General features: G+C 44.7%; 1 protein-coding gene across 3 annotated transcripts in view; it reads left to right on the top strand.

Moving 5' to 3' along the window:
* Window positions 1-3054: 3054 nt before the first annotated feature.
* The window catches only part of LOC146035883 (SLAIN motif-containing protein-like), a 28006-nt gene continuing 3394 nt past the window's right edge, over window positions 3055-27666 (top strand). The window contains exons 1-8 of one of the 3 annotated variants that reach the window (XM_083159576.1): window positions 3055-3181; window positions 11357-11980; window positions 13756-13895; window positions 16470-16619; window positions 18366-18506; window positions 21459-21773; window positions 24066-24203; window positions 26809-27115. In XM_083159576.1, coding sequence (XP_083015702.1) covers window positions 11370-11980; window positions 13756-13895; window positions 16470-16619; window positions 18366-18506; window positions 21459-21773; window positions 24066-24203; window positions 26809-27115 — 1802 coding nt within the window. In that variant the 5' untranslated portion in view covers window positions 3055-3181; window positions 11357-11369. Of the gene's footprint in view, window positions 3304-11356; window positions 11981-13755; window positions 13896-16469; window positions 16620-18365; window positions 18507-21458; window positions 21774-24065; window positions 24204-26808; window positions 27116-27666 lie in introns of all 3 variants that reach the window. The other 2 variants (XM_083159575.1, XM_083159577.1) reach the window with 2 other exon arrangements.

The following is a 27666-nucleotide window of genomic DNA, read 5'->3' as shown; positions in this document are numbered from 1 at the left end:
TGCAGAGTTTGTATATCCTCCCCGTGTTTGTGTGGGTTTCCTCCGGGTACTCCGGTTTCCTCCCACAATCCAAAAATATACTGGTAGGTCAATTGGCTTCAACTCTTCAACTATACTCTGTAAAGCGCTGTGGAATATGTGTGTGCTACATAAGAAACTGTTAATAAATACATAAACCATCGAGAGAGCTGTCCTTTTTGATTTTTTCAAGCTTACGGCATTAATAATAGCCACAGCACAACAATCACACATGTGCAGCTGCAGCATGCCATCTCCGAGCGTGCAGTGGTGAGTGACAAGCGGCGGCGGCGCCGCCGATCATGACGTCATTCGCCGATACCCGCTCCACTCAGCTATGCCGCTGCACTGCCGGCTCGGCCACCCAATGTTGCCCACTGCTGCCCATAAAATGTGCCGCCCCTAGGCCCGTGCCTCATGGGCCTAGTGGGAAATCTGGGCCTGGTGTCACCCCTGTTGTGTCCCATATTTGTACTGTTTTGCTGTCTACCTATCTAGCTGTTGCAATCACCAAGTGGCACCGCTGAGTGGCTGCCTGGGTGCTGTACAGCTCAGTAACTATATGTTCCCTTGTCCCTCATCAGAATACATCTAGTGCATATCTGTACGTGTTATATTCATCTGTACTGTGACTGTTTTTTACGTGTTCCCACCCTGGCTGTTGCACAGCAATCCAAACCAAATTCCTAGTATACGTAAGTAAGTATACCTAGCTAATAAAGCTGATTTTGATACCCATTGGTCAGTATGAATTAATATACATCGCCGCCCTTCGCCACGATGCAAGCGCATATGTACTAACATATGCGGCTGGCATCGCGGTGCGGTGACGGAGCCCCCCCGCAATACCTGTACTCCTCCTCCCCCCTGCAGCCGGAAGGATGTCCGGCTGCCTTGCTAGGGGGAGGAAGGGCTTACCTTCCGGGGTCCAGGAGGACCTGCAAGAAGGTAAACTGGAGGGAGGGGGAGCAGGGGGTCGGCGAGGCATCGGGGTTGTGGCGAAGGCGGCGGGCCCATAGGCTTCTATAGCGTATCGCCACCCAAAGGTGGCGATACCCTACTATGCGGTATCGGTGCGGCCGGATATTGGGGCAGATGTATTAAGCCTTAACAACATACCCTCCAACTGTACCGGTTTAGCCGGTACAGTACCGTTTTTTAACGGACTGTACCAGCTAAAATCCAAATGTACCGATGTAACGATTTCCTCCGGCGGTGGCAGCAGGCGATGACTCTGGGCTGCAATCAATCATGGACGGAACGGATCGGGCCCAGTGGGGGGTAATTGTCTCCTGGTGCAGCTGCTCCCATTCCCAGTGGTGCCTTGCGCGGCGTCCCGGCATCCAGCGTTCAAACGTCGCATGATGTCAGAATGCTGCCTGCGCACCCTTCCCGCACACTTCCTGGGCACCCTTTGATCTGGGCTGACTGGCGCCGCGGGACTCGGGCGACAGAGCAGCTCAAGGGGGTACCGTAATAAAATTAATGTTCGTTCGTCCTCATGTGGGGGCGTGGCCACAGAAATATGAAATGTTGCCACACCTCCTCTACATGTGGCCACGCCCCTCTATACGTGACCATGCTGTACCGATTTCCATGGACAAAATTTTGGAGGGTATGTAACAAGCAGGGCCGTCTTTTCGTATGGGCTTAATGGGCACTTGCCCAGGGGCCCCAGGTGTATAAGGGCCCTATTCTGATAGCTGAGGGTCCCCTTTTTCCAGGGATACCAGAATTTTGAAAATCGGCCCTGGAGAACTGGAGATATCCAACTTCAAAGCAGCAGTCCACATCTGACCTGTTAATTGCAATTCCCAGTCATATTTCTCAGGTTCTCTCTGACAGAGTTTTTCTCAGAGTATGTTCCAAAAGCTGGGACTCTCCCCTGTCGACACTAGCGGCTTGTCTCTATCATGCCCAGAACCAGAGATATCAGCCTTCCAGCAGCCGGTCCCTGCTCCAGCTCCAAACGTCTGGTGTACAGTTTTATATTCTTGTCAATGGATTACTCTGGCTCCTGATCTCTGATCCCCAAGTCCCCAGCACCTCCTGAAAGTTGGGACTCTAGGTTTTTATACTATTGAAGGCTAAGAAATCTATTTCCATATAATGGCGATATCTGCAGTCAAACAAGCTGCCCTTCCACTGTAAAATGACGAATATTAAGCCCACTCCATTATCCAACCCTCCCCTGCGTATAAAACACCCCCTACCTCCCTGGAAGTCATTTACAAGGGACCCTTCATTCAGCTCAGTGCCCCCTTCCACTCGTTAGTGTTTTCCCTCCCACCACCTGTGCAGTAAAGGGGTAATTAGCAGAAGTTACTGCTCCAGGTCCTACATGTTGAGCGGAAGATAGAGCACCCCCTGCCACCCGTGGGACATCAAAGCTGCTGCTGATAGCACCCCCGACCCCTAGGAGGGGAGAATGGGTAAGGGCCCCAGTGCATTGCTTTGCCCAGGGGCCCACACTGCTGTTAAGATGGCCCTGGTAACAAGAGATAAATGCAAGTGTGATAAGGAGAGATAAACATCCAGCCAATCACCTGCCAACTGTCATGTTACAGGCTGTGTTTGAACTAAGTAAGGAGCTGATTGGCTGGACGTTTATCTATCCTTATCACCCTTGAATTTACCTCTTGTTAAGGCTTAATACATCTGCCCCCCTAATACATAGGAAAATGGGGTAAAACGGGGGTTTTACCGCATTTTCAGCTTAATACATCTCGCCCATTAAGAGGGAAGTCCAGGAACAGAGCATTCTCTCTGTCCCTCCTGGAGAGGTTCATGTTGGGATGGAGGTACACTTAAGTTGCAATATCATTTGTGATCTTAACCATCGATGTCGACCACACCGATGGCATCATTAATAACAATCATTCTGCATACTCCCCGCCCCTTCCACTATTTGTGATGTAACGCTCGTTCACGTTTGGTCCCGGCCGCTAGCTGAGCGCGCCCCGCCCATTTCTGTTTACTCTGCATTCGAGCCCCGCCCCTATACTCGTTGTGACTCAGAACTCCAGGCACGCCCTCCCTCCTGTCCGGGGCGGGGCTCAGGGCTGCTGTCGGTGCCGCGCTCGGCGTTGCTGTCGGTGCCGCGCAGAGATGATGAGTGCGCGCTCCCGCGGGATGCTGCAGCTGTGCTGCTGGTGATAGCGAGGTAAGGAGCGCGCCCGGTGACAGGTGCCCGGGGTCGGGGAAGAGGAAGGGAGAGTCGGGCGGCGGCGGGCCTGGGGACAGGAGAAAGAGGCAGCAGGAACGGCATGGACAGGACGCACCGAGGTAGGATATCGGGAGGGAATGAGCCGCTATATGGCGCCCCAGGGTGTGATATGGTATCTCCGGCAGCTAGCTTTTGTCTCCGTGCGCGGCGGCGCTAGTCTTTCTAGGTGTCAGGGCCCTTTCCGCCTCATTCACTGTGTGTAGCGCCCTAACCTAGCCAGCTATGTGCCCTATACCGCTCGGACCTCCATCCTATAGGGACAATGCATCCAGACCACTGCTAGGACCTCCATCCTATAGGGACAATGCATCCAGACCACTGCTCGGACCTCCATCCTACAGGGACAATGCATCCAGGGCACTGCTAGGACCTCCATCCTACAGGGACAATGCATCCAGGGCACTGCTAGGACCTCCATCCTATAGGGACAATGCATCCAGGGCACTGCTAGGACCTCCATCCTATAGGGACAATGCATCCAGATCACTGCTAGGACCTCCATCCTATAGGGACAATGCATCCAGACCACTGCTAGGACCTCCATCCTATAGGGACAATGCATTCAGACCACTGCTAGGACCTCCATCCTATAGGGACAATGCATTCAGACCACTGCTAGGACCTCCATCCTATAGGGACAATGCATCCAGGGCACTGCTAGGACCTCCATTCTATAGGGACAATGCATCCAAATCACTGCTAGAACCTCCATCCTATAGGGACAATGCATCCAGACCACTGCTAGGACCTCCATCCTATAGGGACAATGCATCCAGACCACTGCTAGGACCTCCATCCTATATGGACAATGCATTCAGACCACTGCTAGGACCTCCACTCCATAGGCACAATGCATCCAGGGCACTGCTAGGACCTCCACCCCATAGGGACAATGCATCCAGTGCACTGCTAGGACCTCCACCCCATTGGGACAATGCATCCAGGGCACTGCTAGGACCTCCAACCCATAGGCACAATGCATCCAGGGCACTGCTAGGACCTCCACCCAATAGGGACAATGCATCCAGGGAACTGCTAGGACCTCTACCCAATAGGGACAGTGCATCCAGGGCACTGCTAGGACCTCCAGGTTTCACCCCATAGGCACAATGCATCCAGACCACTGCTAGGACCACCCATCTTAATCCTTATGTTGGTAGCAGCAGTGGCACCCTCATCACCATATTTAAAAAAAGGAAGAGTGTGTGTGCTGAAGATGCGCATCCCAAAAAAGGGGAGTGTTCTTAGTGGTAATATTACACTACACAGTAGTGCAATCTTATTCACAATACAGGATAGTGCCCCTTATCTTGTTACATCACTCAGAAGTGTTCTGTATTCACATTGTGCCTCCCCTTTGTGCTCCATATTCACATTGAGCATTAACCTTTGCGCTCCTTAGTTACACCACGCCACACTATACTGCTCCCTATTCGCATTACACCACCCAGTACTGATAATTATTTAAATAATTCCTCCTCCCCATTGTGTTCTGTATTCACTTTGTACCTCCCCACTGTGCTCCTTATTCACACTGTGCCACCCTATAGTACTAATTATTCACATGGTACCTCACCTATTGAAAAATAGGCCCCTATGACAGATTTAACATAAGAGCATTTACTGTTCAAGTTATGCATCACCTGGCTTGCAGATTTTCCAAGCAAAGTTGGAAGTAATATCACCAAAATATATTAAAACTGATTTTTTTTTATATGAGAAAGTGTGAAACATTTGTAGAAAAGTTTGTCACGGTGTGGTGCACCAAAGAAAGAGAAATAATCATAAAATATAACATTTTTTTTTTTTTTTTAAGATATTTATTGACAGATAATACAACAAAATACAACAATACACGTCTGAGACATAACTTGTAACACATACAATAATTTGTTGTCCTTGATGCAGTTATCATATAAATGATGCTTTGGTAGCGTAACATTATCTTTGCGCAATATAGTACCATAAACATACCTCATGAGTACACCTAACACACATGCACTGCAGGTTTTACCCAATAAAAACAAAACAGAGGAACATTCATAAATTATAGAAGAATTAGATTAAACAAATTGAGGCAGTTGGTCAGGCATGACAAACAGTCGAAAGGGGGCACCTGCGGCTAACACTTCCATGTTATACCAAGTGGTAAGCTGAAAGCATTTGCGAAGTGCATCTTTAACTTTTATTTTTTAATGTATAAAAAAATGCAAAGTATAAAACCAGAAATGCGTAGTTTCATATTGATTGAGGCACTTATATATGTAATAGGCCTGGTGGAGCCCTTGTCTAATCTGCAACATGTATTACCATTTTCTGTTACATGAAGAGTGAAACAGACAAGGACAATAATTGTTGAGTGGCTTATGAAGGAGATTACAGCTCTGTGGACATACAAGTCATTAGAAAGTTTGAGATTCCCCTTAAGGTTAGGTTTTTTTTTTTTTTTTTTTGTGAATATCCTAATACATGAACACGTAATCCAGCTGGATAGCACACAATATTATATTGCTTATTGGTATTATGGGTACAATAAATGAGATGCTAAGTATGCAGGGAGACTATAGAGAGAAGCAATTTTGTCTGCTGTAAATGCTTTATAAATGAGTTGTATAATGGTACAAGTATCAAACTACTGTTATAAAAAATTAGCAATACACACACTGCCCATCTCATGTGTCCCCTCCAAACAGCCCCCATTCCCCACTGCACTCCTCAACCCTTTTCTCTGGAAACCTATGTGGAAAAGTAACTAACCTTATGTTACACGAACTGTGCTTGTCGGCTCCTCCCATTGTCCCATCTCTATAACACGGACAGCGCTGCAGTGTCACCGACGTTAAGAGATGCAGGAAGCTATGCACCTCTACTGTAAATGGCTGATTGGGCCCTGCCTCCCTCTCAGATCTTCTGGGGACCTTTCCAAGAACATGATCCCTGTTCTAGGACAGTCTTTAAAAAAGTAACCGGCCATCTGAGTGTCCCTCTAGCCTTCAAAATGGCCAACATTACCATCCATCTAATCATGCAAGGCTCCTATTTGTAAAAACATGTTATCAGGTTTTTCAATGTATAAGAAACCAATTGTAAGAATAAAGCAGTAATAAACTAGTGAAGGCTTGCGGTAATTGGGGTGGGTGGAGGGTAGCATGCGTTCCTAGGTTCTAAAAATAGCCCTTTTCCCATCATATAACCTACTGTAGGACCTGGTTTATCAATCGCTAGAACTTCTAGCAATTAATTTTTTTGGTGGGTATTAAAGCGGTTAGGTGCAAAACCCAATGTATGGAGAATATATTCTCATCCACCAAACTTTGCCTTTAATGCAGTTGCCGATTTGGTACTTGTGTAGTTTCACGGCGCCAGTATGGCGCCGTGCGTCTGAGTCCCCCTGCGGGGCTCGCTTCGCTCGCCCACGCTGCGGGCTCCGTGGCTCGCTATGCTCGCCACGCTATTTAAAATCAACTCCATGCCAACATGGATAGTGGAGGTATGAACTATCCATGTTGGCATGGAGTTAAGTTACTTTTTTTAACATAGTTTGTGGCAAGCGTAGAACCCGGAAGTAGCACGGCGCCATGAAACTACACAAGTACCACCGATTTTAAAAAAAAATCTATTCTTGGCTCTTTTGGCCAAATGTAGCCTGCAAGATTTGCAAAGTACAGAGATGAAGCTGTAAATTTTTTTTTTTTTGTGTGTGTGTGTTTTTTTTGTTGTTGTTTGCTTTCCACATCCTGCAAGCCTACATTTGTCTCTAGAATGGTTACACTGTAAACTATATGCCTGTCTGGTCAGGTGGATTGGACCAGCATATCACCTACATCGCTCATTGTGTACCAGTAATATGCGCCCTCCTGCGGTCACATGCACCTTCAGGTTGGAAGTGCTGCACATCCAACCTGACAAGCTAGTGACCTAATGCATGTTAATGAAAAATGGAACAATGATCGTCCCCTCCTTCATTAACATCGTGCCAGTGTGTACTGGCAATTCCCGCTGGCAGGGATTCATTCCGATGTCACAATGAAGGGTGTGGTATAGGGGTCCGACAATCATTATCCCAACTTCGGGACCCAGACAGCATGGCGGGCGCAACAAAGCCCCTTGCGGGCTCACTGCGGTCGCCATGCTGCGGGCACGGTGGCTCGCTACGCGAGCCACCTATTCTATTCTCCCTCTATGGGGGTCGTGGACCCCCACGAGGGAAAATAGCCGACGGCCATCGGGAACCCGGCTGTCTGTGTTTTAACAGTCGGGATCCTGACGTTGGGTGAATGCCTGTCGGGATCACGACTGTCGGGACCCCGTCCGGCACCCACAATAAATCCCCTTCACTCGAGTATTTATTTATTTGATAACAGTTTCTTATATAGCGCACACAGATTCCGCAGCGCTTTACAGAGCATAGTTATAATCAAAAACACATAACAAATTACAGTACAAGACAGTTTAGGACAAGTACATGGTTAATATGGATAGTTGCACCAGGGGACAGGCACTGAAGCAATTATCAGGGTGGCAGAGGTTTATATATTCTAAGAAAGGCACATAAGGAGAGAGGGCCCTGCTCGTGAGAGCTTACATTCTAAAAGGGGAGGGTTAGACAGACTGGGGTGACACAGAAGGCGAAGAAATGAGCTTAAACAGGTTAGGTTGAGAGATTGTCAGGTTTTATGCAGGAGGGTGGGAAGAGGTCAGCTTAGTCTTTAATATTTTAAGTCTAAAAAAGCGCTGGGCCATCCAGGAGTAGACAGCAGAGAGACAGTTGGAGATATGAGTGAGGATATAGGGAGAAAGATCAGGAAAGGATTGGTAGATTTCAGTGTTATCAGCATAGATGTGATAGTGGAAGTTAAGTGAGCAAATAAGCTCACCCAGAGAGGACATGTAGAGACAGAGAAGAAGAGGGCCAAGAATAAAATGTTGGGGGACACCTATTATCAATGGAAGAGCAGGAGAGGTGAGGTCATTAGAGGTACAGCTGTGCATTTTCAAAACAGACAGTGCATATGCAAGCAGAAAGAGTAATATTCAAAGTTTTAGCAGTTAAGAGTTGCACTTATGTTGATTGTAGTTTCCTTCAGTTTCTGTCCAGTTTAAGTCCAGGCTAAGTCTAGGCGACAGTATGCGGTTGTATATTCCTACTTAGAATCTTCCTACTTTGAATTCTGACAAAATTTCTAAAGCCAGATTTCTATAGCCAGCCAAGGCTTAAGGTGCGTACCCACGGTAAGATATAGTGCAAAATCTAGCACACTATCTAGCTAGTTTCGAATAGCATGCTAGATAGTGCACTATATCTTACCGTGTGTACGCACTATCCGACGTACGATGCGCGCTCCCGCCGGTCGTCTGGGAGGGAGCTGCTCGGGTGAGCATGCAACTCAATCTGGCTAGAAAGCATAAGATAGTATAGTGTAGTACAGCTGTGTTGTCATATCGTATAAGATATCTTATGCACATTTGTACGTTATTTTAAGCACAAATCTTATGCTTTTGACCACTGGGGCTTTCCTGGGAAATCGTATACAATATCATACGGATCATAAATCGTACCGTGGGTATGCACCTTTAGTCAGCCTCCTATACTCTGAGTATTATTTAGAGTCGCATGCATTACCGATATTTACATAATTCAGCAACTTATTGCACAAATTTTCTAAAAATTAGCATTACACAAAGTATACACTAAGGCACTGTTGTGATCGAGACATAATAAATAAAAATGTGGGAAAGTGCTTGGGCAGCACGGATGGTGTAATGGTTAGCATTACTGCCTCACAGCGCTGAGGTCATGGGTTCAATACCCACCATGGCTCTAACTGTGCAGAGTTTGTATATTCTCCCCGTGTTTGCGTGGGTTTACTCCGGGTACTCCGGTTTCCTCCCACAATCCAAAAATATACTGGTAGGCTAATTGGCTCCCAACAAAAATTAACCCTAGAATGTCTGCGTGTGTGTGTACATGTGGTAGGGAATATAGATTGTAAGCTCCACTGGGGCAGGGACTGATGTGAATGAGCAACTATACTCTGTAAAGCGCTGCGGAATCTGTATGCGCTATATAAGAAACTGTTAATAAATAAATAAATAAATAAATAAAATAGGTGTCCCAGGCCAGTGACTGGTATGTGGCTAGAAATGCATGTGAAAATGTTGGAGAAATCCTCTGCCACAGAGTAGCATGTGCAGGTTTTAATGGTGTAAGGACCTGAGTTAAATCCGCTCAATTATCAAATGACTGGGCATGAATGCAGATCGTAGCGCACATGCGTCGAACAGCTACCGAAATAGCATATAGATCTAATCACAATCCCCTTGCAATTTGACTGACAGAAAGCTGGCATTTGGGGGTGGTTAAGGGACATTTTCTGGGTGTGTCAGAAAAAAAACGCAGGCCTCGATCAGCCTGTCTGTTGCGGAAGGGTCAAAAAGAAAGAGCGGGGGTAGCAGTGTTATTGTCTCTGAATTGAGACAATTTTTATGGAAATTAGAATATATTTATATATAAGAGATTGGACTGATTTCACAATAAACTGCAATTTTTAATATAAGTTTATGACCAAATAGTCATATCCAGTATGTATGACTGTAGTGGTCATAAAAGGTGCTGGATAATTGATATTGTACCTGTGTACATATAATGTGGAGCAGATCAAGGACTTCAGCCTACTGCTTTATTATATTTTGTGCGATCTGTAAAAGGAAACGTTCGTCTGACGCTGTAATTCCCGTTGCAGAAGCCCCTGAGGTCTGGAGGAAGTCTGTGGTAATTGTGGCTCTGTGGGGAGCTTTTCTGTTTAATGTTGCTTTTCCATGTGTGCTTAATGGTTGTTTATATTGTGCACAGGCGTTTGTTTCTGTGCTTGTCAGAGGTGGTTCCGTGCACACCCTGTCCTTCTGCAAACAATAGCAAATACTAACTCGGTGGCTATTTAACGTGTTACTGCACCCGGGAACCTATCACTTTTTTTATTACTGTCTTTTTACAGTATTTGGTTAACTAACTTTGAGCTCATTGCTGTATTTTTATGGTGATAATGCTTCAGACACCTTCAGATAAGCTGAAAGGATAAGTATTCTTATCCATGTTTGGTTTTGTAGATTATTCTGTAGAACAATGTAGGGGACGTGTATGTTACCCAGCCACAGGTGGCCCACGCCTGTGCAAAGCATTATGTAGTGTATGTAGTAATTTATTCCATCTTCCCTTCCTATTAGCAGGTGGTTTCTTTTGTGTTCTGCGATATTTCATATATTTGTGGGGGCCGGGGAATAAAGCTTTTTTGCTTTTTTGTTTTTTTGTTGTTTCCTTTAAGTATTTTTACAGCTAGGAAATGAAAACGCCAGACTTCTGCACGTGGGTGTGTTTTTATGTGACTTTAGTCTCTTAGTGTTTTAAACTTGAGCTTTTCATCCCCCATGCAAAGGAGCCCTAACGTAGGCTGCATGTACTGTAATGCGCCTACTCTTCCTGTAGTGAGCACTGATCCAGTGCGATCAACCCTCTGTGCCGCTTCTGTATTGCTGCACACTACATATATTGTTTTTACCAGTGGTTGGAAAAGTAGGAGTATTGGAAACTGCTTGTGAGTGGTAAGGTTATGCAGTAGTGCAACATGCAACCCAGAGCAAGAGTAGGCTATGGAGCTAAGGACCCCAGAGCTGCCCCTCCACTCTGCCTGCTGTCTGGCCATAATTCAGTCAGGCTTCCCTAGCATGGCTGCAACCACACTGAGGAGAGAGGACCCCAGGGCTGCCCCCTCCACTCTACCTGATGCCTGTCAATAAATTAGTCACACTTCCCAAGTGTGGTCTTGAAGTGCACGCTAGAGAGAGAGGACCACGGGGCTGCCCCCTCCACTCTGCTTCTGTGCGCACTGCCTTCCCCTCCCATATACAGTACAAACTCCTCAGTCTGAAGCTTTAACCAGAGGGACCGTGCAAATTTACAAGCGCTGGTACCACATACATTATCATAGCAGCACACTTCCCACAAAAAGTAATTTTTTGATTATTCGGCAAAAAGTTTGTTTTTTAGATTATCATTATTATTTTTTTATATTTTTGTAATATTTCTACTGTAAATTTTTTTTTTTTTTTTTGTAGTGACCATTTGACAATGGTGGTCCCTGGAAGCGCCCCTGGAATCCAGCATGATCGCACGATAGTGGCTAATGACAGCAGTATGAACACGAATACTGAGCCTGATTGTAGTCCTGACCTAAACGAAGTGCACAAGCTGCAGGAATTGGTCCGAAGACTTGAAATTCAGAACCAGCAGTTAAGGATAAAGAAGAACCCCCAGACCACCGGCGATTCTGGCATTGACAATTGCCTGTCTACATTAAACTGTACGGGAGTCATGAATAGCATGAACATCCAACCTGAGAAAGGAGACGTGGAGATCATTCCCAACCTCCACACTAAGCTAGAGGAAATGCACTCGGAGAAAGAGAACATCCCCCGACTAAGGGTGGACTCCCAAGTACACTATGACATGATGTGCTCTGATACGAAGCCTGTCAGTAAAGGAGGAAGTCACACCGACTCAGAGGACAGCTCGATCTTTAGTATGGACGTCAGTGGGATGACAGACCCAGATGGGGAACTACGCAAACTGTCTGAACGCAGTTCAAGCGGGGATTTAGTGGCGATCTTGGATGAAACGGCCCTGGACGATGTCGAAGTGCTGGAACTTGACTCGTGCAGCGAGGATGAGGAAGACTGCTGGTAAGTTCTCTGTGTTGTCAGACTAGGTGTAGAGTGCTGGCAGATAAAGCTTCGCTTGTTTGATGTTTACGCTGTATTCCACCAATGGTTTTTTAAGAATCCTAGTATTTGTTTTTAGAAGACGTAAAATGTTTTTTTTTTTTTTTTTTTTTTTACAGTTCTGACTGTTCATTGGTTTGGGTTAACTTTTAGCAGACCCTTTTAATAGGGCTGATAAATTCCGTACCAAAATATTATGCAAATAAAGCGTGGGCGATGGACAGGCGCAGAAAAGGGGCTCCTCTGTTCCTTTCTGCCTAATGGTGTCAGTCTTTTCCTGCGGCTGCTTGTTACATAAATATTAAAACTTTGCGACTGCTTTTGAAGTCTCCAGTTATGCAGAAACAAATTTGCTGCTTTGAAATATTTAAACAGCGTTCTCTAGTATGAAAGGGATAAACATTCTCTTGACCTAGATTTTACGATGGAGCTGCACTCGGCGCGTACTGAGTAACCGCCGAGGTAACTGCTGTTTAGCTGCAGATTTATTGAAAGATTTTGTTTTTTTCTTGTATACTAGAATGTTGAATCTGTGGTATGATCTCTTTGCATGTAACTGTTGGGCATATTCTATTATTTTTGGAGACCTTTCTATTTGAATTAAAACTGTAAGACCATTGGGACCTCTTCCCCTCCCTCACTCCCTTTTTTTTTCCCACACAATATTGAATGCCATCCCACTGCGTAGTCAGGTATAGAGTTTGTCTAACCACTGATGCGTTTTGGTCAGGACTTCAGCTGTCAATATCACCCTGCCTCTCTGAAAGCCTGCGTGATTCCTAATTCCTGCCCGGGGTGTCTCTCTGTTGTGGTGGTTCTAGCACAGACCTGGTCTGCATATCAGTACTGAAATACATAACACACTGTGCTAGAATCACCACAGCACAGAGCGACAACCCAGGCAAGGAAGAACTGCAAGGGTTTTGAAAGATGCAGGGTGTTAGAATGAACATTGTCAAGATAGTCCATCAAATGGTGACAACTTAAAGCCTAAAATAAAGGCTTCACTAGATGAAAATAGTACTTGAAAGTGTAGTTGTATTACGGGTCTGATTCAGACCTGTCCACTAGGCTGCATGTATTCATAGCCGAGCGAACCTCCCACCCCTCCACCGACCTAATCTCTGCATTTGCGTATGAGTGGATGTGTATGCTTACACATCCAATCACATGCGGTTGCACAAAGGAAAAATCATTCATTGGTCGCTTATCGAATGTTTTTTTTTTTTCATTCATAATGAAAAGTCAGCCTGGACTAACTTTCATTTCAATGCCGTCTTCAGAGTTTGGGGCTGGTGCTGCCAAGCAGGCATAGACACGCCTGCATTACCAGGGGAATGCCCAGCATTTCTATGGGCACGCCCATAAAATGCTGTGCCCCCTTCCCTACCCACACTTAACGAGCGCCTCAGCGAATGTGAAACTCACGATGGCGTTGGCACAGGGGGATTGCGCATGCACAGACCCCTCGCCATCGGCCAGGAGACAGAATTTGGCTCGCTGCGAGTCGCTCTGAATTGCCCCATATATATGACTACAGATTTGTTCTTCTACACCGTGGATGGTTCTAGATCTCTTTATTTGTGAACAAATATTACTAATTACCAGTAATGCCATTCCTTTATTTGGCATTCCAGCAGGGATGCCCTCTTTTATGTAGCGGGAATTTGTCGGCAAACTTGGGGTCTACGTTGGCAATGAGATCATATGATAAGTCCATCTATTTTTATTCAAAGGCTTTATGTCTCGCCAAATAAGCTGGCAATGGCGGAGATGAAACCAGATTCTCCCTTAAAGTGGTGCCGGCAAGTGTTGGACCATCACAGTCCGGAGACGGAGGCTGCATGTCGAACCCTAATTGGCAAGCTTGATCAAGGTTGGTAAAGTGATGCCTTGTAACATGTGCCGTTCCTCAGCCTTATTGCAGAGAATTCCTCTATGGCTGCCCCAGGACACTAGAGCAGAACATGGAGATGTCCCGACAGTCCGTTCCATATCTTTTAAATGCAGCTAAAGTATAACGGTTATCAGACTATAGATCATCTGTTCATAGTAAGCTGTGGGTGAAGAATTAGGTCTCCAAAGCTGAGCGTGTATTGTGATATAAGATGTCTTGGTGCTCTGTCTGAGGTTAGAAAATGCCAGATTGGGACCTTCGGCATTACATAAGTGATTATCTAATGTCTGCTCTCATGTAACCACCTCCCGCTCTTTGTTATAATATCACCCTTTAATATCTCCTCTATGGAACAACCTAACACTTTTTAGGTTCCTCATATCAGAATTCCACTGAAGACCCGATGCTCTAAAAACACATACACATTTCCCATGTAAATAGACGGTCTTTGAATGATAATATTGATACCTAATCTGCTTGCACTGGCTGAATCTACGATTGAGTCTGCCTGAGGGTTATTTTACACACTCCGGTTTCCTCCTTTCAGCAAAACGCTGGAGGGGCAAAAACCGTGCCGGACATTTAAATCACAATGGGCAGCTAATGTATCCTTTCACACGTGCCGGTCACAGCTGGCCACGGAGTAGCAGCCAGATATAACCACTGGAAAGGGTGGCTGCAGGGCCGGAGCCGTACCATCCTAACAGGTCAATGTGTGCAGAGGGAGATGGGGGGTCTTTCACACACACTGGTCGTTTGGTGTGCGCTTTTAGCTATCCCCCGCCCCCAACCTGACATCACTGTAATTCCCACCCACAATTTTACACAGCACTGGCTCACAGAGCCGATGCATGTAAAAGGAACAACTGTCAGGCAAAAGGCCAAACAAAGTTTGTCCGTCTTTTTGTCTTCCGGTCAAAACCGGAGTGTGTGAAATAGCCCTAAAGGGGCGTACACGCAGTGAGATGTGTGCTGTGATTTTGCGAAGCTATTTAGGGTAGGCGATTTCCCGGTGTCTAGATCGCCCATAGAGAGCCCATACACATGCAGCGATTTTGCTAAGCTAATTTACGTAAGCAAAAAAAAAAAGTCAGGCTAGTGGTTCAGGATGATGTGGATTGCTATTGCTCATACTGTACACACAGAGGGATTTGAAGTCTCTTGCTAAGCAATTTGACTAGATTTTGACTGCATGCACTGACTTAACTAGCGGGCGATAGCAACATGCGGGACTGTGCATCATCATCGCTCTGGGGCTCACACACGGAGCAATCTGTGCTTACTTTACTCTAATAGAGCACAAAATCGCTCCTTGGGTTTGCCCTTCAGTCAGGATACGGTCATTAGGTCAACAAGACAGAAGGTCGACATGGGGATTTTTTTTTGAGCTGATGTGCCAATAGGTGGTATTTCATGCCCTACCATCCACTAGGGCAGGCCTGGCCAACCTGTGGCTCTCCAAATGTTGTGAAACTACAAATCCCATCATGCCTTGCCACAGTTTGCTATAAGGGAGTGTTAAAACTGTGGCAAGGCATGCTGGGATTTGTAGTTTCACAACATCTGGAGAGCCACAGGTTGGCCTTTTCTGCACTAGGGCGTGGTGGTGGGAGAATAAAATAGTGTGCCGAGCATAGTGAGGCACCGTGCCCAAAGCACGAGCCATGCGAGGGGACATGGTGCTACGTTTCAGTGTCCATGTCGACATTCGGGACAAGAAGTGAAAAACACCATATCGACCTAACCCATGTTGACCTAATGCATGTCGACCTAGTTGTTGTCCACCCAATGATCCATACCACTTTAGTCTGTTATGTTCTATATACGCTTATGCTGTTGGTAAAGCAAATGCGCAGGTCTCAAAAATGTTTAGGCTATATTTTAGTTCTTTTAGATATATCACACTTACCCTCTTCCTATATTATGGAACATCATAGGCCACATCCATGTAGTCCTTCAGGTGCCCTCCCATCCAGAAAATCCCACCATTATCTGTAATCATTTCATGGCTCTTACAGCGCTGCTTTCTGTGGCCAGAAGATGGCAGTAGCCACAAAAAGGGGAAGCATCTGCCACGTGCTGTGCACCCATTTGTCCTAGCAGTTAGTGCAGAGCATCTGATAACTCGATCATCAGTATCCTGGTGGATGTAGGAAACTGGTAACCAAATGCGAAGTACAACATTGAGGGTTCTGAGCCATTGTCCTGCTATGACGTACAAAACATTTGGTACTCTCCTAACAGGGCCCAAAGATATACATGTGGCATGCCCTTTGTCGCAAACTATAATATTGCTGTATTTATGTTCTTGATGTTTGATAATAAAACCTTACTCCTTTGTATGCATCATTTGTTACTCCTGATCCATATGTGCACACCTCCTTTCTTTGCAGTAATGTCATACCGCCCAAGGTAAGCATTGTTCCTATTCCAATCTCTCTCAGCACTGGGCCTTTCCATAGAACAGATCTGTAATCTATGATAGTGTTTGCATCTCCTCTATCTGATCCTTGTTTCTGCTAACCTGGTACTACTTTTAAATTGTCATTGTAGCCAGTAGATGGAAAAGTCTGTACTGCAGCCCGCTGGCATCGCCAAGTGCGTATAACGGCATCAATGAGAGCAGCTGTTGTAGCAATACACTAAACTCACCGGGGTGCCCGAAATCCACTAACAAACCACTACTAACCTGTGGCAGCTCAGGTATGGCATGTTGTCATGCAGAATGTGAATGGCATGTTTCCTAATGACTGTGCTGATTGTTACAACCTTTTATAAATCCTTTAAAATTGTATGAACGGGAGGTTTTGTGTTAAAGTTCGTCCTCTGTGCGGCTTGGCTTGTATGTGTTGCTGCAACGCTGATGATGTAACTTGTATGGATTACTCTACACCTTGGACTTGTTAAACATGTTGGTGTCTGTTTACTTTGTGCGTCTGTCAGCCGTTCTGTAGCTCGCTCTGGTGCACCAGGTTGTGTTCCAGGACTCGGAGTTAAGTAAAAGTAAACTTTCATGTCAACGGAACAAAGAAAAGTTTCCTACAAAAGTATGTTTGCGGTTTGGCATAAAGTATTGGTGAATAGGTTCCATAGGCTAGTACATGATTTCAGAATATTCTTAATTGTTTTCCAAGCCGCAGTTCACCTGGTTCTGAGCTGGGAATAGCTCTCGTCATGAGTGCAAATATTTCCCGTAAATACCATGATCAAGCCACTTTGTCTCCGCATCTGCCGATAATAATAATAAGGGACAGATAAGGGTGCGAGAATGTCTCGGGCAGCCCATGCAAATTATAAAAAGTTAGAGGGACAGAAAATAGTTTTATATGGAGAATATTAGTAATATGCGTCAGGCTGTTTATACCAGCTCAATATTGCATGCAGATCAGTGGGACAGCTCTAATGCACCATGGTACAATGCTGTGCTATTCTACCACCTGCATGTGGATCACTTCTATGCTGGGTGAGGACATTAGTGCAGTGAAAGATGTGCACACATATATAAGACATCTACCAACTTGCCCTATAATGGTCTGCATAGTGTTGTATGAAGTTATTTATTTATTAGCAGTTTCTTATATAGTGCACACAGACTCCGCAGCGCTGTACAGAGAATATAGTTGAACATTCACATTAGTCCCTGCCCCAGTGGAGCTTACAATCTTTATTCCCTACCACATGTACACGCACATACAGACATTCTAGGGTTAATGTTTTGGGAGCCAATTAACCTACCAGTATATTTTTGGATTGTGGGAGGAAACCGGAGTACCCAGAGGAAACCCACGCAAGTACAGGGAGAATATACAAACTCCGCACAGTTAGAGCCATGGTGGGTATTGAACCCATGACCTCAGTGCTGTGAGGCAGTAATACTATCCATTAGACCCTATTACCATCTAAAATGTATGAAAACTTTTATAAACCACTTTACAAGTCCCTTAAGTGCCTCTCAGGCCTCCCCAAATGCCATTAGCAGAAATGCCACTTTAATGCTTCTCAGTCGCAAGCCTATCTCTGTGCCCAACATAGTATGCCACATAGTAGTACCCCTAGTTCATAGCATGTTACACAATAGGTCCTTAATGCATAGCATATCAATTAGATTTGGGTGAGTTATTTTGTTTCTGTGCAGGGTAAATACTGACTGCTTTATTTTTACACTGCAATATAGATCTCACTTTGAAGTAAAACCCCACCCAAATCTAATTCTCTCTGCACATGTTACATCTGCCCCACCTGCAGTGCACATGGTTTTGTCCATCTAAGAAGGATTTTGTCAGAGTGAACTAGAATAAGGCCCCCAGTCAGTTTGTCTACATTAGTTGTATTTACCTGATTGTGGCTTGCTTCATGGGGGTAATAGAGGAAAAAGCCACAATGTATTAGGTATGCCTTAATGTCTTCATATGTGTTCACTTCCTTTTTACCTTCTTCTGTTTCACCAAGGTTATTTGAGTGTCCATTCTGCACTCAGCTCTCAGTCTTCTGTGGACAGTGAATTGAGCACATCCGATGACTCCATATCTATGGGATACAAGCTTCAAGATCTGACTGATGTCCAAGTCATGGCCCGACTACAGGAGGAGAGTAAGGCCACTACTTGTATTCTGTCGGAGGTAGTGTGGTGGGCTTTTTCTCAATTGTGCTCTGGGACAAAAACATGGTGGTTCTGTAAGTGTGGCACAGTGCCGCCCTAGTACCCCTTTGAACACAAATGACCAGAGTTTTTCCCCAGTGTGACCTGTGTTGCTTCTAGTGCAGTGATGGCTAACCTTGACACTCCAGCTGTTGTTGAACTACACATCCCAGCATTCCCTGCTACAGTTTTACTATTTGGCCATGCTGAAACTGATGCAGGGCATGCTGGGATGTGTAGTTCAACAACAGCTGGAGTGTCAAGGTTAGCCATCACTGTTCTAGTGTGATCGCTTTCAATCTGGGTGTTTAGACAATGATCTCTTGGCCCTTGGTGCTGGTATTAGCTGCAGTGCACCCTGTATGTGTCTATGCATTATAATGCATCCTTTTAGAAAGGCTGAAATATGCATAAAAAACATTGGTTAGAACAGATCACCCATAGAAACCTCACTGTGTGTACGGGCGATCTAGCCACCGGCAAGCTCAAGGGGTATCTCCTAACTTACATTGACTACTTATTTCTAATGGGTTAGCAAACTCTTGGTCACAGCTGATTGTATTGTTGGTCCTCTATGGGCAGTATTCAATGAGAAAAGTTCTCCGTGTTTTGTGGAGAACTTGTGCTTTGTTCGCCTTGGACGGAGCATTTTGCTCTCCAAAAGCGAGCAACCCTATTCAATGTGAAATGTTCTCCGTCTTTCTAAGTGACTTTCTCCGTGTCTCTCCGTGTAGCAATTTTCCATCTTTTGATGGAGAGCTGGAATGTGAACTTTTAAACTAAAAGGTTTTTTTAAGAAATTTTGGTGTCAAAAAATCAGTTTTTTTTTCTGTGAAGGGGCATGTTATTTTTATTCATGTGCTTATAGCACATGACTATATATTTAATTTTAAAAAATATATTTTTTTTAATTTTTTTTTTTTTTTTACACAGTGCAGCCAGCAGGGGGCCGGAGCGCTCGAGCCGCTCATTAGATATTCATATATTCACTGCACCCGAACGTAACTATGCACAAACGGGTGCAGTGAATACTGGGTCCCCCGCTGGCTATAGGGGGGTGCAGCCTGGGTCCTGGAGAGCCCCCCTCCCCTCCACAGTCCTCTGGAGCAGCCAGGGAGACTTTAATCTCTCTGGCTGCTTCCGGCTCCCTGAAAGCTCCCTGCTCCCTGCAGGGGTTAAGACTCTCCGCGAGTGGCGGAGAGCATCAGCCACATTGAATAGAGGGAGCAGGAGTGGCAGAGAGCCCTCCGGAACACGGAGAGTGCATGGAGAGCGAAATAAAACGCTCTCCATGCACGGAGAACTTTTTCATTGAATACTGCCCTATAAGATAATGAAACAGCTGCTATTCACACCGTTCTAGTTAAGTTTCAGTAGGGAAGATGTTTGGGGTAAGGCTTGCTATGCGCAGCAGGCGTTCTGTTAGTAATGCCATTATGGGCGCCGTAGGCAGCTATTATTTTTCCTGTTGCTCTAGCGAAGCAAACAACCAATCGGAGACCATGCTCTTCAAATAGATTGGATGTTCACTGGAGTCTTGATGTAGAGAAAACTCTTTTTTAAGTTTATGGTAAAAGTCACATTGAGCAGGAACCTGTGTCCTCTTCTCTTCATATTTTCCTAGCCTCTACAGCCCAGTGATTCCTAGGAGACCGCACATCGGTGTTTGGCTTACATAGCACCAAGTAATAGAACAAACGAGTGGAACATGTAATAAGTACATAATAAAATACAATAATATGATTAAAATATTTCAAACTCAACTCTTCCTATATGTTTTAATAGTGTAACTCATTTATGTAAAGGGAACTTGAATTTTAGGAACTTTTATCATTGTGCAGGGGTAGGGAAGGTCAGAGGTCACAGCAGGTATAGCGGAGGTAATAATAATAATAATATTAAATTTTATTTATAAGGCACCACAAATGGTTTGCATACATTAGAACAATACAGGGTATACAGAACTAAATAGAACAGTAACTTAAGATCAAAAGCAGAGCACAGGTAGCAATTAGTTCGTACACAATACAGGGGAGCTGTCCGCGTACTACCAGGTGCAGGTTGTCATTGGTAGAGATGAATAAAGAACAGGTGAGAAGAGATGTGGGTATAGATGGTAGATGGGTAAAAGAGCTGTAATTTGAAGTGCAAGAGAAGAGGGCTGTGAGAACAGAGAGGAGGAGGAGGAGGGGGGAGGGCGGCCCTGCTCTAAGGTGCTTACAGTCTATGATGGCTAACCTTGACACTCCTCCAGCTTTTGTTGAACTACACATCCCAGCATGCCCTGCTACAGTTTTACTATTTGGCCATGCTAAAACTGTAGCAGGGTATGCTCGGATGTGTAGTTCAACAACAACTGGAGTGTCAAGGTTTGCCATCACTGGTCTAGCGGAAGGGGGAGACAGACAGGTGACACGAGGTGCAGGCCGAGAGGTCTGAAGGCCAGAAGTGAGCCTGGCAGGGATGGCTTAGGACAGGGGTAGCCAACCCTAGTCCTCGAGAGCTACCAACAGTGCATGTTTTGCAGGTCTCCTCACAGAATCACAAGTGAGCTAATTAGCTCCATCTGTGTATCTTTTAAAATGTGTCAGTGATTAATGAGTGCAGCTGTGCAGCAGCTAGGTTGTCTGGAATGTGAACTGTTGGTAGCTCTCGAGGGCTAGGGTTGGCTACCACTGGCTTAGGACGTGAGGTGGCAGGTAGGGAGAGCAGCCGCTGGGTTACCATCCCTGTGATTATTATTGTGCATACAGTAATACAAATGATGCGCCGTACACACTGGGGGTTATACATAGAGGGGCACATGGCCATGTTACTACCAGAGTAGATGCTTTTGGCTTTCCCTTGCATGCAGATGTATTGAATTTGTGCGAAGTCAGTGCCTAAACGTTGTCATTTTGCAGGTCTCCGGCAAGACTACGCCTCCAGTTCGGCATCCGTCTCTAGGCGCAGTTCCAGCGCTTCCCTCCATTCTCTCAGGAGAGGGACGTTCAGTGATCAGGAGTTTGACACCTACAGTCTGGAGGATGACGATGACTGCGACTGTTCTCTGTCCTACCGTAGTACACACCGGTATTCTCCTTCCCCTCTCAGTTCACCTCGATGCCAGTCCCCTTCAACCCCAGGTGACGTCCGGTCAACCGCCTCCCGCATAAGACCTCCTCGTAGATCTATGCAAAATCCTGTGCAGGACCGCATGAAGTACCCCAGCTGTGAAGGTAAAATGTACCCATACTATATGAAATTACACTGTTATCTGACTCGTTTTGATAGCTTGATCTGTAATAGGGGCTTCATTTTTGCAAATCTAAATCATGCTGAACTAAAGAACCAAAATCCTCCTAACAAATCGTATTATCAAATCAGACGTAGTAATCCGAAACTGCAGATCTGCTTTACACAGGGCAGGATGAACCGACACCTCAAACGGGGGAGCCTGTGAGCGTAAAATATGAGTATGCTTCTAGCATGTGTGTTTTTTTTTTTGGGGGGGGGGGCGTAACTATATATTTGTAGGTCCCATAGCAATAGTTTGTAAGGGCCCCCTATTTAGCAACTGATGGTAATACATGTATGTAAAACGTATTACTTAGATCAGGCATTTCCAACCACGGTCCTCAAGGCACACCAACAGTGCAGGTTTTGTAGATATCCAGGCTTGAGCACAGGTGACTTAATTAGTATCTGAGGGATTCTGATTAAACCATATGTGCTGAAGCCTGGATATCACTAAAACCTGCACTGTTGGTGTACCTTGAGGACCGTGGTTGGGAATGCCTGACTTACAGTAGATGGTTAAGATGGGCCCCATAGCAGCTGAACCCCTTGTACCTATGGTAGTTATGCCCTTGAGTATTTTCTGATTATGTTGACGCTAGTTAATTGCCCGTCAAAATGACGACTCCTGCAATGTACTTTCACTTTGAGCAGAGGCTCCACCCCCGGTCCCGATCTGCTCCTACCTCCACTCTGTCTTCACAGCTCCCTATCTCCATAGCCAGCAAGTTTGTAACAGATCAGTGCACCTGCAAAAATTGCTTTCACTTTCAATTTGGTCCGTAGAGTGGTCACTAAAGGTACTTCACCTTATAGAAGTGAGGAGTAGTTAGCCATAGATAGATACAGATAGGGGTGTGTGTGTGTGTGTGTGTGTGTGTGTGTAGATATTTAAACTAATCCAAGAATAACCAGGTTCACAAAATGTTAGAAGTGCAAAAGTAAAGTAATTTTTTAAACTTACCCCATTGATGCATCATGTGGCAGGACCATTCTACAATGAAGCACTGACCTACAGTATTGCGAAGACACTCGTTCTTATACTTAATCCGTTAATAGGCAAATTAACTTGAATCAACTAATTACCCATACCCATAAAATACCCATTTGTATATGTGATAAGGGTAATATGGCCAAATCTTCAAGGCTTGGTCTTGGAGAGGTTACTCTAAAGGTGCGCACCCACGGTACGATTTATGTTCTGTATAATATTGTATACGATTTCCCAGGAAAGTCCCAGTGGTCAAAAGCATAAGATTTGTGCTTAAAATAACGTACAATGTGCATAAGATATCATAAACGATATGACGTCACAGCTGTACTACACTATACTATCTTATGCTTTCTAGCCAGATTGAGTTGCATGCTCACCCGAGCAGCTCCCTCCCAGACGACCAGCGGGAGCGCGCATCGTACGTCGAATAGTGCGTACACACGGTAAGATATAGTGCACTATCTAGCATGCTTTTCGAAACTAGCTAGATAGTGTGCTAGATTTTGCACTATATCTTACCGTGGGTACGCACCTAAAGTCTAGGGCATTCTGACTCTACCCATGGGCAAAAAATCTTGGGGCATATGTAATCGCATCCAAGTAAGCGGGAGGTGCGGGATGCTGGCCGAACTGATTGTTGTGGCTTTTTTAAAAGCATGGCTTAAAAACAAAAACCGGAGTTTAGCCAGCGTCCTACATCTCTGGTGAACTCTGATGCTAATACCTATGTCCCCTTAGCTCATCTTGTGTTCAGGACATCTCCGTACATGCTGTGTTGATGCTAAAGACTACACAATAAAGAACAGCCTTTTTTTTTGTTAACTAAAGGTTCTATTCATCTATGGATCAGTGTCTAGTAAATTGCTATTATACAACTATCTGACTGAAGGGAAGCCATTTTGTCACAGTTTATAATGAACATGCTTTTCCCGACATACGTAGTAGTTGAGGTTGAAAAATGATCAACCTTTGACCTAGATTTGACATCTTTATAAACTCCCAAGGACACTTTTCTTTACACGTCGATATTGAGTCCCATCTTTCTGGCTCCTAATAGCATCTTATTGGCGCCTATAATTTGAGAACTGAAAACCAAAACACTAAATATTCAGAAAACCACGGTTTTCTGAGTATTTTGGCTTTTTTAAATACACTAGACAGATAAAGGAGACACGACCTGTATTAAATTCTATTGTTTTTGACCTAACAAACTAGCTATAATTGTCATTGTGTATTTTAGATGACCTTCGACACAGTATGCCTAACCTTGCAAAAACAAGTCTACGGTCGTTGGAGGCTGTGAGAAGTAGCCGAAGCTTGGAGTCTGATCTTCAGGGACCAGGCAGCCGACTAACCAGGATTCAACAACCAATAGCCAGTACGTTAAATAAAAACTAACATCTGAAATGACCAATATAAGCCCTACTGTTCAGAACAAAGTTTGGTAAAGTGCATTTGGCACTTATTTTGCACTATATTGGAAAATATCCCCCTCTGTTACATCTTCAGCCATGGCCAAACGTTGTGAGAATGAGACACATTTTTCGTTTTTATGATGGCAAATTGCATATACTGTACTGCAGAATGTCATACAGAGTGATTTAGATGAATTACAAAGTCCATTTTTACCATGGCAATGAACTTGAGCCCAAAAGCCTTTTCCACTGCTTTTCAGCCCTGCCACAAAAGGACCAGCTGATAATTATGTCAGTGTTTCTCTTGTTAATGCAGGAGAGAGTGTGGACAAGGCTGGAGATGACTTTGTTAGAATAACAGACTGGAAGCTTTATGTAGCTTTCACATCACACTTTTAAAACGGTATATTGCCGTTTTTTTGCCTTTTAAAACGTTTAAGGCTGCAGTGTGAAAGTGTCATAGTTGAAATACCATTTAAAGTTAACTGGTATTTCAACACGTTTAAAAAGCAGTCCTACCCGTTTTAAAGCCAATTCAGAGCCGTTTTTTGTGCTGTCTGAATGGCACTGAAATGGTATTTAATAAAAAATAAAGGTTAGAGCACTGTGATAGGCTGTCCCTTGTCTTGTGTCCCTTCCCTGAACCAGGAAATAAGCTGTGGGTAGAAACGTGTTCAGAGGTTAAACGGCTTGACTGGTGATGTGAATGGTACTTAAACTGTATTTTTAAATGGTAATCTGCTGCAATATGAACACTAGACCCGTTTAAAATACCATTTAAAATTACAGTTTTTCAAAACGTTTCAAAATGTTTTATGTGATGTGAAAGCTACATTAAAAGGAGGGTGGTGCTTGAAATCATTGTTCTTCCTCTGTTAATCATGGTTACCTGCAAGGAAACACATGCAATCTACATTGCTTTATAAGCAAGGGGTTAAATAGAATGGGACATGAGCTGCCAGGAATGATTGCTGCTTTAAAAATGCAGGTATTCTTGCCTGAAGTCTTGCATGCCGGGCAACGCGGACACTTACCTGGGTCTTGCAGTTTCCTGTTCTCTCTCTCCCTCCCCCTCCAGATTTTCTCAATGGCAGGACCTGCCAAATCAGAGAAGCAAGAATTGGTGTAACTAGCTATAATGGTTTAGTGTAGATCTCCGGTGTCTAGGTAGATTGTCATTCGGTCTACCCCATATCGTTGACATGCATTAGGTTGACAGGGACTGTAGGTGGACACACTGAAAGGTAGATGGTGAGATCACCACTTTCTGGCAAGGTGGCACGTAGTGTGCCACACCTATTCCCAATCGTATTCCACGTGAATAGCACAACAACCAAAAGTTGGGAAAACCTGTAAGAGCCTCCAAAAATCTGTTGACCTTTATGCATGTTGACCTTTTTGTATCGGTCAACCATATGGTGTAAACCTGTCATCTGGATACTGAGGCAAATGTTTTCTTTTTCTTTGGCTTCTAATAGCATTGTTGAGACCATGCTCTGGATAAAATAACTTGTATTACCCAAGAATACTCCTAAAGCCTGGAAGACCTATATCTTGATGCAAGAAGGAATCCTAACTCTGCATTAGGCGTTTGAAAATTGTTTGAAACTTGGGGTATACTATAAAAAAAAAAAAATATTATTTACTATTTGTGGCTAATGCTGCAGCAGGAATCTCTGATAATGGCTGTGATCCCTCCTGTCCTGCCCACAGCTGCATTCCCCATACAAAAATACTAGATCTTTTACTTTGGTAATTCTGACAGGCTTACACTGGGGAAAACAATTTATGTAAACGCGAGGTGCCTCCTGGCCGAGGTGGCTTTAGGCCTGAATCAAGCAACTGCCCCCTTTTTGTTGGGGTTTTATTTTGACGACGTATGTTTTGATGAGGTTTTGTTTCTCTTTGGATGGGACCTGTTGCCCATCCAACCTCCGACTCGGCCCCCTCCCAGCAGCATGTGAAACATTGCATATGATAGGACCGCATGTGATAAATCGAATGTAATCCTGCCGCTCAGGGGAGGTCGGATGACCATACACTGCTGCGATACATCGGAGCAGTGTGTGGCCACCTTGAGATTCCTGTAATGGGTGGCTATAGAAGTGGAGAAGTTTCAAATATACTGAGGAACTTGACATAAGTGACTGGTGTATGTAGCTTGAAACTATGAGGATTTTGCATGTCAGCATTATCCGATGGATTTCATATATGCGGCTCCAAGTGTTTGTGTAACTACTGGTCCTTGCAATGTTCTACTAGGCCAGTCTTTTTGATATCTTTAATACATTCCAGCCCCATATGCACTAGACAACTTTTTAAAAGCTATCAATTGGGAGGGCCCTTCTGCGTGAAGTGTCATCGGTTATGATACATTCCCTCTAATCAGCTGATATTGTTGACGAATATTGTTAAGTGTGTACACTCAATTAATTTACTCGCGGCTGATATCGTTAACAATATTGGCTGCAGTGCGGGTCGTCTAGTTGGGGCTTCAGAACAACTGTAGTTAAATGTTCACTAAATATGTGTATTTTTATGTATAACGTACAGTATATATTTTTGTAGGTCCCCAACCAAGTAAACTGAGGTACAGCACCAGCTCCAGCCAGTCGGCAGCTGTTCGTCAGTCAAGCAAAGCGGGTTTAAGCACAAGCTCCCTCCTGAACTCAAGGCAGCCAATAAAATCATCTGGCTATAACAGCTCAAGTGGTATCCGTAAAATACAGTCTTCAGCTGGATTAGCTGCAGCCATTCCTGGCGCAACTTCTAGAACCAGTAACTTAACACCCACCATTAAACACTCAGGTGTAAAATCTCCTGCATCTGCCGCATACATGACTCAGAAGAGTAAGATGATGCAGCCATCCAGGAGGTAAGTGTTTTATTTTTTGAAATTATGTCTATTTTGAGCAATACGCCTGTGAAAGGGGCTGATGGGAAGTGTAGTTGGCATGCTAGCTGTGGAGTATACAATAAAAGGGCTCAAAAGATGCATTAACCTATCAGGTTTTCATGGAAAGCCTTTAGAACCTCGCTCCTCAAGTACCCCCAACAGTGCATGTTTTCCAGGTCACTTGGCAGTTGCACTCCTGATTCACTGATACATTTTCAAAGATCTCAGGTGGACTAATTATTTTACTTGTGATTCTGTGCGGAGACCTGGAAAATGTGCGCTGTTGCGGGTACTTGAGACCGAGGTTGAGAACCACTGCTTTAGAAAGTATACAATTTGTTCTTCACATAACCTCACTGGAGACTTTTTTTCTCTTCTGTGGTCCATATCTGTACACAGAAGACGGGCTGGAGGAATCTGCCGCACAGGATTTGGTATTATAATTGAATGATGGATATTCTGGCCCCCTATTTTTTATAGAAGATGTTGACAACAAATTTATTCAGGGGTGTGCTACCACTGACACTATC

Source organism: Crinia signifera, chromosome 9 (assembly GCF_055691185.1).
Source record: "Crinia signifera chromosome 9, ASM5569118v1, whole genome shotgun sequence".
In the NCBI taxonomy this organism is placed as follows: Eukaryota; Metazoa; Chordata; class Amphibia; order Anura; family Myobatrachidae; genus Crinia; species Crinia signifera.
This window is presented reverse-complemented; position numbering and strand designations above follow the sequence as displayed.